The sequence below is a fragment of the Muscardinus avellanarius genome (assembly GCF_963383645.1).
Source record: "Muscardinus avellanarius genome assembly, chromosome: 2".
Taxonomy (NCBI): Eukaryota; Metazoa; Chordata; class Mammalia; order Rodentia; family Gliridae; genus Muscardinus; species Muscardinus avellanarius.
In genome coordinates this window covers 69,990,132-70,003,568 of record NC_137787.1, presented here as the reverse complement: position 1 = coordinate 70,003,568, position 13,437 = coordinate 69,990,132, and the positions used below count along the sequence as shown (strand labels likewise).

Genomic DNA, 13,437 nt, shown 5'->3' with positions numbered 1-13,437 from the left:
ATATTATTCTAAGAAGGCCATGTATTCCAGGTAGCACCCATCCAATGCACAGGAATATATTACATTATTCTCTCCCAGTTGTGAATGCTTTCCAGGGGTGTAACTAAACTTATAGTAGCTTTAGAGAGTTTGGTTAGTTTTTCATGTTAAGTGGGTAGTAAGTAAAATAAATAAATAAAACAAAAAACAACCCCACAAAAATTAGTGAACATAAATCACTTCTTTTAATTCAAGTCTGCATTATGATATAAATACAAATTTTATAGCATCTCAATGCTGAGAACCCTCTTTTGTGCTAGACGTGGACCTAGAGAAAGTGACCAGTTAAGTTTTTAATACTTAATTTTTACAAACATGATCTTGTCATCTGCACATGTGAAAGGCTGCCTTTTATGTCCTTCATCCAAGTAACACATTTCTCAAGACCAGGCCAACTTGGGGACATCCTCTCAGAGCACTGGTCCCTAATAGAATAAGGGACTGCTTCCCTTGCAGGCACATACTGTGGTTTCCTTATTGAATTTTCCAGGGTGGACCACTGGTGCCAAGAGACTGTAAAGGTACCATGTCTCTCATTCTTGGTCTTAGTGGTGATACAGAAGAGGCTGAGCAGCTCTGATCTCGGAGACGTTTTCACTGTCCAGTTAACTAAAAATCGATGCCTCTTACCATACTCTTAGTAGATTCCATTTCTTCTGTCCATGAGAGGAACCTAAGAAATATTGTCTGCGTCTAGGAATGAGAAATTCTCAGGACTATATTTTTGTCTACAAAACAAGAATAAAAAAAAAAAATCTCAGGACTATAGCACCAATTTTCCGACTGTGCTCCATGGGGTCAGGGATCAGGGACCTGCACAGAAGGCCCAGGGCTCCGTACACCTCATTCCCGCTTTTATCTTTTAAATGTTTAGGTTCTGCATGGAGTTTATTCAACAAAAATGGATATTTTTTTCTCTAGTGAACCCAGACAATAGTTTAGTATTCACCGCTCTCCTTTATCCCATGTACTGAAACCATCTGTTCAAATAATTCTTTCTGGAATATTGCTATCCAGAATTAGCTCTTTTAAAAACAATTCATTCCCATTTTTATCATAATTTAGTTCCTTCCCCCATGACGCTTCACAGATGTTAGACAGAACAATCATAACTTCAAGCTTTCTCGTTGCTCTAAAGCATAAATTGTCTGGGCCTGAGGATTCTTATATAAAACAGCTGAGTTCTCTTTCACTGTCTCCCCAACCCATTCTGCTTTAAATCCTTCCTGACATATCTTTTCTCTCACTTCTGGCTTTCAAATTTTTCTCGTTGAAAGAGACTATGAAATCAGAACAGAAAGTAAATAATTCTGCTTTGTGTCTTTGTACCTCGCCTTTCTTTTTATCTGCCTATCCTCTTTTCCTCTGTGCTACTTTACAATTTGTACATATATTTTGTTGTACATCCTACGCTATCCCGTATTTATTACATAGTCTCTCCAGCAGATTAGAAGCTTCTTGGATGGTAGAACTGTCGTACATTTATAAACCCCAATACCTACTACAGTACTTGGCAGAATGGCATAGTGATTAAGAACATTCATTTGTTCAAAAAATATTTATTAACCAATTACTATGAGACTGGCCATGATCAAGGTGCTAGGACATCTGCTGAGCAAGGCCGACATAGTCTCTGCTCTCAATATGCTCATGATATGATAGGAAAGATATGTCTGAAATCAGTCAGCAAAACTAGTGTATTATGATAAAATCAGTGAGTGGGCTAAGCCGATTAAATGCAACCCAGGATAAATGAGTAGGCAGAGACAACAAAAAGAATAAGGCTAGTCTAGCCATCTTTGACCAGTGTCTCCTGAGATCATCTCCATTAGAAAGGCCACCCCCTGGTGCCCGTAAAAGAGGTCCCCAAAGGAAGTGCCAACTGATGAATTCTCCTTGCCTTTGCTCACTCTGCTTTTTGCCTTTTCTGAACTCATGTTCAGTGAGTCTGAATCATATCCTTTACTTCTGAATGAGCTAATTCTAAGGAAATGTGTCCTGCTCTTTGTCTTCTACCCCAGCACTGAGATCAGCTCTTGGAGTGTACCTAAAATCGATTTTTTTCTTTTATACAATTTTTTCTACCATTGCTCTAAGATTTTTTTTTTTTACTGCAAATTGGTCTTACTAGTCTGGCGTAAGCTCTGAAGCCAAATCAACCTAAATTTGATGTTCTGTATTATCATGAATGAGCTACTTAGATAAACTTTCTTAAATTAACTTCTTTAAGAGCAGTTTATCCAACTATAAAAAGAACACTTACTTCCTAAGACTGTTGAATGTATTAGGTGAGATAATTTACATCAATCCTAGATCTCAGTACTTGGTATTCAGTTTATGGCAGGCTGGGCCATGTGCAACATCATTTTTGTTATAATAGGTGGTAATCAGTGTTTGTGGAATTGAATTAGTTTTCCACAATCTTATTTCCACTCTCATTTTCACATGTGTGGATTATTTTGTAAGGACAAGGAGATATTACTACTAAATATACCACTTAACTGCTGAGAGGAAGTATATTTATTTTTGTGGGGCTTTTTCAACGTTTTAGTCAATCTGCATTTTCACTCTTATTTCCCTCTCTGTAATCATTTTCATTGTATTGGTTATTTTGAGGTGCTTTAATGACAATCTATTCTACTGATTCTTATAATAATGTATCTTATTCCTCAAGTATGTATAGGACAAAATAGTGGACTTTTTAGATTGTGGGGATTGCTAACTCATACTTACACATTTGCCTCTCCTACAAACTCTCAAACGTTGTGTGTTCCCCCTAAGCTGGCCCAAAATTATCATATTCCTTATCTCTTTATTCCCCATTGAGATAAAGAACTTTGCCTTACTCCTTGTGGCTCCTATAAAATACACGTAAAACACTTGTCAATAAATATTAATTGCCTGGTGTGCTCGCACATATCCGTAATCTCAGTACTTGGGAGGCTAAAAAAGGAGGATTGTGGGTTCGAAGACAGACTCAGCAATGTTGCTGAGACTCTCAGTAAGCTAATGAAATCCTGTTCCAAAAAAAAACCAACAAGTTGAGAGTATAGCTCAGGTAGAATGCCCCGGGGCTCAACACCCAGTTCTACAAAAGTAAAGAAATACTATGTGTACATGTTCTGAGCATAGCTGTTTAAGTGCACAGTTGTAAAGTTAAACACCTAGGATCATGACTTGGTGTGCGCTCTCACTCTCTGTGACCTTGGGCATGATATTTGACATTCTTTTGCCTCAATTTCCTCCTCATTTTAGTTGCTATAAGGGTGGTCAATATTTCATGAGATCTCTGTGATGCTTGTGGAGCTAGTGCAGGTATAGTGCTTAGGATGGATTCTGGGACGCAGATTCAACTGTCGTTGTTATTACATCACACCTGTTTCTACTGCCTGTCTTCCATTTCTACCTCTAATTTCTGTTTCTTTCATATATGTACAGACACAGAAACAAAAGCAGGTTTAAAGTCCAGGAATTGTTTTATAGTGCCCTTAAACCACATTTTTCACAAAGTTGTTTTTTGTTTTGTTTTATTTTGGGGGGGGTACTGGGGGTGGAACCCAGGAGCTTTTCTACCTCCAGGCTCCACTCCCAGACCTATTTTATATTTTGTTTGGAAACAGGATCTCACTAAGTTGCTGTGGGCCTCACTACGTAGCTGAGTCTGGCTTCGAACCTGTGGGACCCCCCGTTTCAGCCTCCCAAGTGTGGGAATTACAAACATGCGCCACCATGCCTGCCTCATAAACTTTTTTTGAGCTCCTAAAGAAGCAAAATTATTTTGGGAGAAAGGACACTAAATGTGAAATGGTCGAAGTCCTAGATTAAAGCTATCTACTTCAAAAGAGAGTATGCATTTAAAGTGCTGGGTATGTTGTTTTGTAAAGGGGATAGACTTTTAAACACATTGTGTTTAATTCCACATTAGAGTTCTAGTATTATAGAGGTACTGTGAAAAACATGATATATTTATGAGATGTGGGAAAAAACATATTGAAATAAGAGTCAGGGAGTTGAGTTCTGTATGTCTTTAAGAGATTACAATGAATCTGAGCCATATTGTTGCATAGGATAAGGAGGCTGCTTTTGACAAACCAAATTTATATTTCAATGATTCTAGAATAAGATGAAAAAAAAGACATTTAAAGGTAGCACTTATATCAAAAGGAAAAAAAACACAAGTAGTGAGATTCTCATCAACCTAGTGAGACCCTGTTTCAAAATAAAAATAAAATAGGGCTGGGTGTGCATCTCAGAGGTAAAATGCCCATGGATTCAATCCCCAGTACCAAAAAAAAAAAAAAAAAAAAAAAAAGCATTTAGATTCAGTTTTAAGGAAATAAATGGGCATAGACTGGAGGAGAGGTCTAGGAAAGATTGGCAAAGGATTAGCAAAGGTTGTGTTTCAAAGGCAAAATGACAACCAGAGGCTGGGAGAAGAAAAGGACAAGCCAAAGGCCAGTGGATGAAGCTGAACTAGCATATCCTCAGTCTTCATAAGAAATGATACTGAAAGGCTGGGCGTGGTGGTGCATGCCTGTAATTCCAGTACTTGGGAGGCTGACACAGGAAAATTGCAAATATTCAAAGCTAGCCTCAGCTACTTAGTGAAGCTCCCAGCAACTTGGTAAGACTCTGTTTCCAAATAAAATGTAGTAGCCTAAAGGTAGAAAGCCCTTGGGTTCCATCCCAGTACCACACAAACACACACACACACACACACACACGATATTGAGGAGGTGAGGATAAAGCCTCATCACAAATTCAGCATAAATGTCTATTTTCAAAGTCCATATTAAAGCCGGGTGTGGTGGCGCACGCTTGTAATCCCAGCATTTGTGGGGCTGAAACCAGAGGATTGCGGTTTGCAAATAGCCTCAGCTACTTAGTGAGGCCCTCTGTAACTTAATGAGACCCTATTTCCAAATAAAGAATAAAAAAATAAGGCAGGGGGTATAGCTAGGAGGTCTAATGCCCCTGGGTTCCATCCCCAGATGAGCAAAAATAATAATAATAATAATAAATCCAGATTAAAACTCTTGTAATTCTTTTGAAAAATATTAGCTGTGATGGCCTTTCAGATTCTTCATTTCAAAATGAAATTTTTATTTTAATTCAGTGACACAAAAGTAAGGGGTGCAGATTTTATTTTCTAGAGGCATTGATTTTTTGGACTAAACAGGATCTGTAGTTCTTTTTGAGATACAGTTATTTGGTTCTTAATTCTTAGATGCCAATTAATTATATATGTTGCCTTAAATTTTTATATGTTTTGCATGTTTGCTAAAATCTCACTTGTCTTGATTTTTAAGTTTTCATATATTACTTGATAACAACCATTACTTTCTTAAAGAAAAAAAAAAATCTAGCCCTGAGCCAGGCATGGTAGTGCACACCTATAATCCCAGTACTTGGGAATCTAAAATAGGAGGATAGCAGGCTAAAAACTAGCACAGCAATTAATTTATTAGTTAATTAATTACTTTTGAGGTACTGGAAATTGAGCCCAAGGGCCTTCTATTTCTAAGCTGCACCCCCAGCCCTATTTTTTTAATTCTTTATTTTGAAGCAGGGTCTCACTAATTTGCAGAGGGCCTCACTAAGTAGCCGAGGCTGTCTGTGAACCATGATCCTCCTGTCTCAGTCTCTCAAATACTCGGATTGCATGAGTACCCCACCACGCCTGGCTAGCACAGTAATTTAATGAGACCCTGTTTCAAAATAAAAATTAAAAGGGGCTGGGGTTGCAGATCAGAGGCAGAATTCCTCTGGGTTTAATCCTTAGTATCACAAAAACAATTTTTTAAAAAAATCAGTCCTATCAATATAAATTGGAAATTCTGTTGTCATTGTAATGCTACCAGTTACAGAAGAAGCAGAAATGTTATATAACATGGAAATTAATCAGGAAGGAAGTATTAAAGTGAATTGTTCTGGCCAAGTCCTAAGTGTCTACATTTTCTGTGCATTCAGAAGCTTGCTGAGGTTCACATAGGGAAGCCAAAAACTATTTAAGTACCATAAAGTGACAAGATGGAAAAGGGAACACTTCCTGTGTGTTCATGTAGCTTTGTCTGCACAGATGACTGGCTAAGTTACACAATCCTACACTTGAATTTCTCACAGAATCAGATACTTTATATATAGAAGGTGCAACTTGTTAGTAAATAAGAATTAACAAAAATGATCACCACAACAACCAGTCACATCCTAACAATGGGCACCAGTTTTACTTTGGTATTTATAAAGAAATGCCAACAGAGGAAATAAATTGAGAATTACACCAAGAAACACAATCCAATAAGGGCAACATCCATCTTTGTAAGATCACAGATTTACGCTCTGAAATATTCAGAGATATAATTAAGTGGCATTTGTTAAAAAACAAAAAACAGCTCAGGGACCCTTTGCAATATATTTTTGAGTATGCACTTGCTACTATATTGATTGCTCCGTGAAAGTTTCTCTACTTGAGTGCAAGTCCAATCTTCTATTTGTTCTTTAACATATGTAGAGCTGTCCATCTTAAGTATTTACTTAATATTCTCATCTAAATTGAACTTTTTCCCATAAAGATGAGAGAATGTTGTCTGCTGTCACCAAAGTATTTATTTATTTGTTGGTTGTTTGGTTGGTTGGTTGGTACTGGAAACCCTTCTACCTCGGGGCTACACTCCCACACCCATTTTTTATATTTTTTATTTGGAAACAGGGTCTCTTAAGCCAGCACAGCTGGCTTCGAACCTGCGCGATCCTCCTGTCTCCACCTTCCAAGTGCGGGGATTACAGGCGTGCACCACCACGCCCGGACAACAAAGTATTTTAACTGTTTAATGGATGAACCATTACAAATAAGAAGCATGGTGACAATGACGGTTAATGAAACTCAGGGAGTAATTTTAAAAATTAAAACATTAAAATAGCTTCTCTATTAGAATTTCTACACTTTATCTCTTCTGGAGTTTCTTCACTTCTTTTCATGCTATTCCTCACAAGGAATATCTTGCTCATTTTCAGAGAAAACTTTTCTTTCCAAATGCTTTTATAAGAAGGCATCAGTATGTGCTGGTGTAATAGAAGTGAAATACTGGTTCAGGCTTCCTGATGGATGAGATTAATTTAGAAAAGAAATATAAATAGAAGCAGAAGCCATGAGTATGCACGGTGTGGTTGTCCACATGAGCTCATATGTGGATGGTGTTGCTCTGGGGAAAGCTCACGTGAACTCCTTCGGGGCCACATTTGTGGTTTCAGTTGCCAGGTAGGGAGCACTTGTCCATACCGCCCTCTTTTCTTGTCTTACTGAGGGCACACTGACCTGACTGATTACTTCATATCAAGCCCTCACTGTTGGGACGTTCCACAGGATAATCCTGTTTGTAATCCTAATAGCACAGTGCCACACAGCTTTACTTCTAACGTACCTGGTTCTGCTGAAGCCCAAAGGTCAGGGTTGTTTTTTCAAGGGCAAGATGTTTGCTGGACCAGGACACATCTATTCCCACATTAGAGTTATCACTCATGAATTGGGTCTAAAGATACCTTTCAGTGGTGAACATTTATAACCTTTGGTCTTTTTTTTTTTTTTTTTTTTGAGGTACTAAGGTGGAATCCAGGGGCATTGTACCTTCGAGTTATACCCCCAGCCCTATTATTTTTTTCAGCCTTTTTATTTTTGAAACAGGGTCTCCCTGAGTTGCAAAGGGCCTCACTACGTAACTGAGGCTGGTTGCAAATCGATATCCTCCTCTCTCAGCCTCCCAAATGCTGGGATTACCAACCCGCATGCACCACCATGCCCAGCTTCACCTTTGGTCTTTTTCACGTCACATTGGCTCAAGTTCTAACTGTAGCTATTAACATCAGGAGGTGGAGAGTTCTAATCAATGGTTTTCTGTGACCAGCACATTTCTAAAACCCCATCATCTTTGTGCCTTTGTTTTCCTTCCTGTGACTTCTCCTAAAGAGAAAAATACAAGGAAATGAGGAAACTCAGCAACACTTATAGGGGGCATGGTGGTGTGTAACAGCTCATTCACACCCAGAGCTGAAGTAGGGACTTTGGACCCTGCCCATGCTATGCCTCTTATTTACTGTCTTCTGTTCCTAGATGACTAAGAATGGCACAGTAGAATCCGAAGAAGCTAGCACTCTTACGGTGGATGACATTTCTGATGATGATATTGATTTAGACAACACAGAAGTAGATGAGTACTTCTTCCTACAACCCCTGCCGACAAAAAAGCGCAGAGCGCTGCTGAGAGCCTCGGGAGTGAAAAAGATCGATGTGGAAGAGAAGCACGAGCTGCGAGCCATCCGCCTATCGCGGGAGGACTGCGGCTGTGACTGCAGAGTGTTCTGCGACCCAGAAACGTGTACCTGCAGCCTGGCAGGCATTAAGTGTCAGGTAAGGATTTGGATTTCGGGGCATCCTGACACAAGACACTACACGTCACCCCCTAAAGAAGTTGTGGTGTTACATGTATTGAGTTTCCTACAGAAGGAGGAAAAGTTTGTGGCACGAAGGGAAAGATGTGTAATTCAGAAGAAGAGAAAGAGGAAGGCTAGTTCAGAGACATCCCTGAAATGCTCATTCCTATGAAACACAATGTGGAAAGCAACCTGAATGGTGGCTGAGTTCACTGAAATTATTTCCTCCTGGATTCATTTCTTTTGTTAGCTTATTTTTGTCATCTTACAAATATTCAGGGAGACACTTAACATATCTAGCTAGTTTGTATTTTCTGATCTATCCCTGAGGTATAAAATGATAATTAGAGGTGGTATAGACTAGTGGGGAAGTCACTGGACTGGGACCTAAAATGCTCTTTGCCAATGATATGAAACTGACAAGTCAGGCAAATCCTTTGGGCCATTTCTTGACCTCTAAAATTGGTGAACTAGACCTCTAAAATGAGTGGTCAGTTAGCAACACACAGAGAAAATCCAACCAGCCATGTGTTTTTGACTGGGACACCACTGTTGTGTTTACATGGTGTCTCTGACTGACTTTGTGCTGGGGTAACAGAGTTGAAGACTAGTAAAACCTGAACTCTAGGGCCACAGAGCCTAAAGCATTTGTTCTCTTGATCTTTGCAGTAAGTAAATAAACAAGCAAATAATATGGTCTGCTGCAATTACTACATGCTTTTAAGGTTTCTTTAGCAAGAAAAAGTGTCCTCATGCTTTCTGTTTGATTGTGGCAGTCAAGGTTGCCTAGAAATATCCAGGGGAAAACAGAAAATTTTTGCAACTTGGGAATTGAACCTTGCAAAAATTGAAAAGCAGAACCTAAAATTTGAGTTCATAAAAGAACTGCTGCAAAATATTCCCTAACACTCTCAGCTGGTTGGTCACACATTTAAAAAATTAAAGGTTAAGCTGGGAATAATGGCTCTTGCCTGTGATCCCAGTAACTGGAAGGCTGAGACAGGAGAATTGAAGGTTTGAGGCCATCCTTCAAAACTTAGTGAGACACTCAGCAATTTAGCAAGACCCTTTTTAAAAGCAAAATAAAAATAACAGGGCTGTAGGAGGTGTGATTCAAAGGCAGACAGTGCCTGGATTTAATCCCCAATATCAGAGAAAGAGAGAGAAAGAAGAAAAAGAAGAAGGAGGAGGAGGAGGAGAAGGAGAAAGAGAAGAAGGAGAAGAGGAGGAGGAGGAGGAAGAGGAAGAAAATGAGGAGGAGGAGGAAGAGGAGGAGGGAGAGCTAAAAAATTAAAGATTAAATATTAAAACTAATTAGAAAAGATAAAAAGCTTACCAATTAATTAACTCCTGGATGAAATTATTTTCTGGTCACCATTCCTGTATAATATTGGTGCTCTATGATTAGTTAGGTGCTGTTCTTTTTCTCCAGAAACACCTTTTCTCCAAAAAGGAGAGTTACTCAGATTAAAGAAGAGAACCGTTTTCATCAGCTAAATAGTTGCTTAAGACAGATTCATAAGAAAGAGATTCATAAGTTAAAAAAAAAACAACTATAGATTCAGGTTCTAATGTCTGTTACTACCTTTTATTGGGACTACAGTTATTGCCTTAGAGTCAGCCTCCTCTATAAAACTGGATAAGGTGGGAAGCAGGGCAGTTTTTTCCTGTTGCCTGTATTCTGGTCTGCATACAGGTTGGCTTGTGGAATCTGAGAAAGTTGGCAAATTATCTTAAAAGTACCTATGGATTGCCCAGACTTCCACGTGGCCTCTGAGTGAGGAGCTCAGTCCAATAACATTTGTTGAATGCAATCACTTTCTTCAGAGCTCATCATTCAAATAGTTAGGAGATACTGATAAAATTGTACATTTTCTTTCTCAAAAAGCTTGTCGTCATATAAAGTGGGTAGGAAAGGAGTGGGGGACCAGGACCTAAACACATGAGCTTACCAGCACAGTCATGAAGGTGCATAGCCATTGCAGCCCTGCAGTACACACACATGTACCCATGTACCAAGTTTATCCAGTGAATTACGATGATGCAGGACACTAAGTGGTGATACTAAGTCCTCTTAGACAGTGAAGTTTATTTATAATAAGCAAAAGGAAAATAGTATAGCTAGCATGGAACATCATATAAGTTAAATTAAAAATAGCAGTAGGCAAATCTTGTAAGGTTTTTGCTATTCTTTTTTTTTTAAATTGGGCAGATGAGCTGAAACCCAGCAGAAGGGAAAGGATAGAAACATTAAAAACAGGAGAAAAATAAAGGCATAATGAGAAAAGTAGAGAATAGAGAAAGACATAAAGAAACCACTGGAGCAGGCCAGTGAAATAAAAATGCCAATTCATATCCCAAAACCTATTTTTATTTTGAATATAGGTTTAAGAACTAGTTAATTCTTGTGATTTAAGACTTCGCTTTTCTTTTGCTTTCTTTTTTTCTTCTTGCAGCATGATTATTATTTGCTTTGACACCAGAGGAATTAAGTGGATGACTTAATTCCAAGGGTTGCTGAAAGTTCCTGGATTTTTATTTGGCTGGTAATAGTTCCCTGGTGCTAATCTGTGTGCTTCCTTCCAAGGTGGATCGTATGTCTTTCCCATGTGGCTGCACTAAAGAAGGATGTAGTAACACCGCAGGTAGAATTGAATTTAATCCTATCCGTGTCCGGACTCACTTTTTGCACACAATAATGAAACTTGAACTCGAGAAAAACCGAGAGCAGCAAATCTCCACGCTGAACGGTTGCCATGGTGAGATAAGCGCTCACGGTAGTTCCATGGGCCCCGTTGCTCACTCTGTAGAATATTCCATCGCAGACAATTTTGAGATTGAAACTGAACCTCAGGCTGCAGTGCTGCACCTGCAGTCTGCTGAGGATTTAGATTGCCAAGGGGAGGAGGATGAAGAGGAGGAGGACGGCAGCAGCTTTTGCAGTGGGGTCACCGATTCAAGCACGCAAAGCCTGGCACCGAGTGAGTCAGAAGAGGAGGAGGAAGAGGGAGAAGAAGAGGAAGAGGAGGAGGAGGAGGATGACGATAAAGGAGACAGCTTCGTGGAAGGTCTGGGTACTCATGCTGGGGTTATCCCTCTTCCCTCAGTCCTTTGTTATTCGGATGGTACTGCTGTTCATGAAAGCCATGCGAAAAATCCTTCTTTTTATGCCAATTCTTCCACCCTGTATTACCAAATAGATAGCCACATCCCAGGAACTCCTAGCCAGATTGCTGACAACTATTCTGAAAGAGATACTGTCAAAAACGGTACCCTTTCGCTGGTGCCTTACACCATGACCCCAGAGCAATTCGTTGACTATGCCCGACAAGCAGAAGAGGCCTACGGTGCCCCCCATTACCCAGCTGCCAACCCCTCTGTAATTGTTTGCTGCTCCTCTTCGGAAAATGAGAGCGGGGTGCCCTGCAATAGCTTATATCCAGAACACAGGTCTAATCACCCTCAAGTGGAATTTCACTCATACTTGAAAGGCCCTTCCCAGGAAGGGTTTGTCTCTGCATTGAATGGTGACAGTCACATTTCAGAGCATCCTGCTGAAAGTTCTCTGAGCCTTGCAGAAAAGAGCAGATTGCACGAAGAGTGTATCAAGTCACCTGTGGTCGAAACTGTCCCTGTTTAGTAGCTGAAATTATTCTATTACAGGACCAACTCTCCTCCTATTGAAGGCACTATATTGGATTGGATTTCCTGGGCTCATCATCGTTTGAACTGAGGACCAAGAAAGCTTGGACTGCAACTGATCTTCCAGACTGTATTCAGTTTTCTCCGTTCTAGCTACATGACTGTGGCATTGCACAAATACAGTCACTATGGGGATTTTAAAAGATTTCCGACTGTTTTGATAAAAAAAAATACCTAAATTTTAAAAGTGCATATCTCACAGTTGCCTACCTATCAAACTGTGTGAAACCTGCCAAGCTGTGCAGATCAGAGCTCCACATGCTGGATTATCGGGCTTGTGCAAGATTATGAACCGAGACTGGAAAGTAATCAGATTTAGAGTCCTAATTTTCGATATATCGGAAGATGATGGTGACTTTTTAATGCAAAAGTAATTATTGTAAGAAAAAAGATTTAATTGTTCCATGTGTATTTTATTTACGGTAGTTTAGAAGTCATGTTTCAATGACAGTGAACAGCAGCATGTTCATTCAAGCTGTAGACACATAGCTAGCACCACAGAGCATGCCCACCGATTGCATCTGGAACCCACTCATGTTTTTTACAATCCCAACTGATCAGATTTGCAAATACTTTCTTAAGGGTGAAATAGGCCTATTTTTGCTATTTTGGACAAATAAATGAGTCTATATGTGCAGGTCCTTTACACAGTCTTATCTAAAGTTAAGAGTTAGGACAATCCTCTGGGAAGGGTCCAGTTCACTGCCCTCCCTCAGCTGACTCCCGAGGTGGAGGTAGAAGGAATTGCCTTTCTTTTCTAAACAGCATCATCTTGGTTCTTAGCTTGGACAGCACCTTTAAACTCTATTATCCCCTACATCAAAATGCACTTTAGTGCCCCTTCACGGTTCCTCGTGTGGGGTGGGGACTGAGAACTCTGAAAAAAATTTTAATTAATAAAAGATCTGTAACTATTCTAAGGGTCATACAATTAATATAGAGGAATCATTCAATGATACTTACGAAGGAAAAAAAAATGACTTCTTTTCCTTCGCCACTCTGAGGACCTAACTCGGTAAACACAGAGGAGGCTGAGGAAACGGAAGAGACAACCTCAGCAACCAGCCTTTCTACAGCGTGATCAATCCATCTCTACAAACTAAGCATACAATGGGATTTCCACTTAGTGACTAGCTGATCGAAGGGGGGGCCTCTACCCAGATACTCAACTAGGCCTTACTTTTCTGAAGCATTTTGATTTGTCTTGCCTGGTACAGTTAGTGGGACAGTTCAGTGCATTCTGGGTAGTCCAGAATGCATTGAATACTC

At 39.7% G+C, this 13,437-nt stretch overlaps 1 protein-coding gene across 1 annotated transcript in view; it reads left to right on the top strand.

The window, feature by feature from the left end:
- Window positions 1-12,106, top strand: part of CSRNP3 (cysteine and serine rich nuclear protein 3) — a gene marked incomplete at both ends in the record, with an annotated part of 181,852 nt that extends 169,746 nt beyond the window's left edge. The window contains 2 exons of the mRNA XM_080690052.1: window positions 8,147-8,443; window positions 11,054-12,106. Of these exons, the coding sequence (XP_080546178.1) occupies window positions 8,147-8,443; window positions 11,054-12,106 (1,350 nt within the window). The remainder of the gene's footprint in view (window positions 1-8,146; window positions 8,444-11,053) is intronic.
- Between the last annotated feature and the right edge of the window lie 1,331 nt (window positions 12,107-13,437).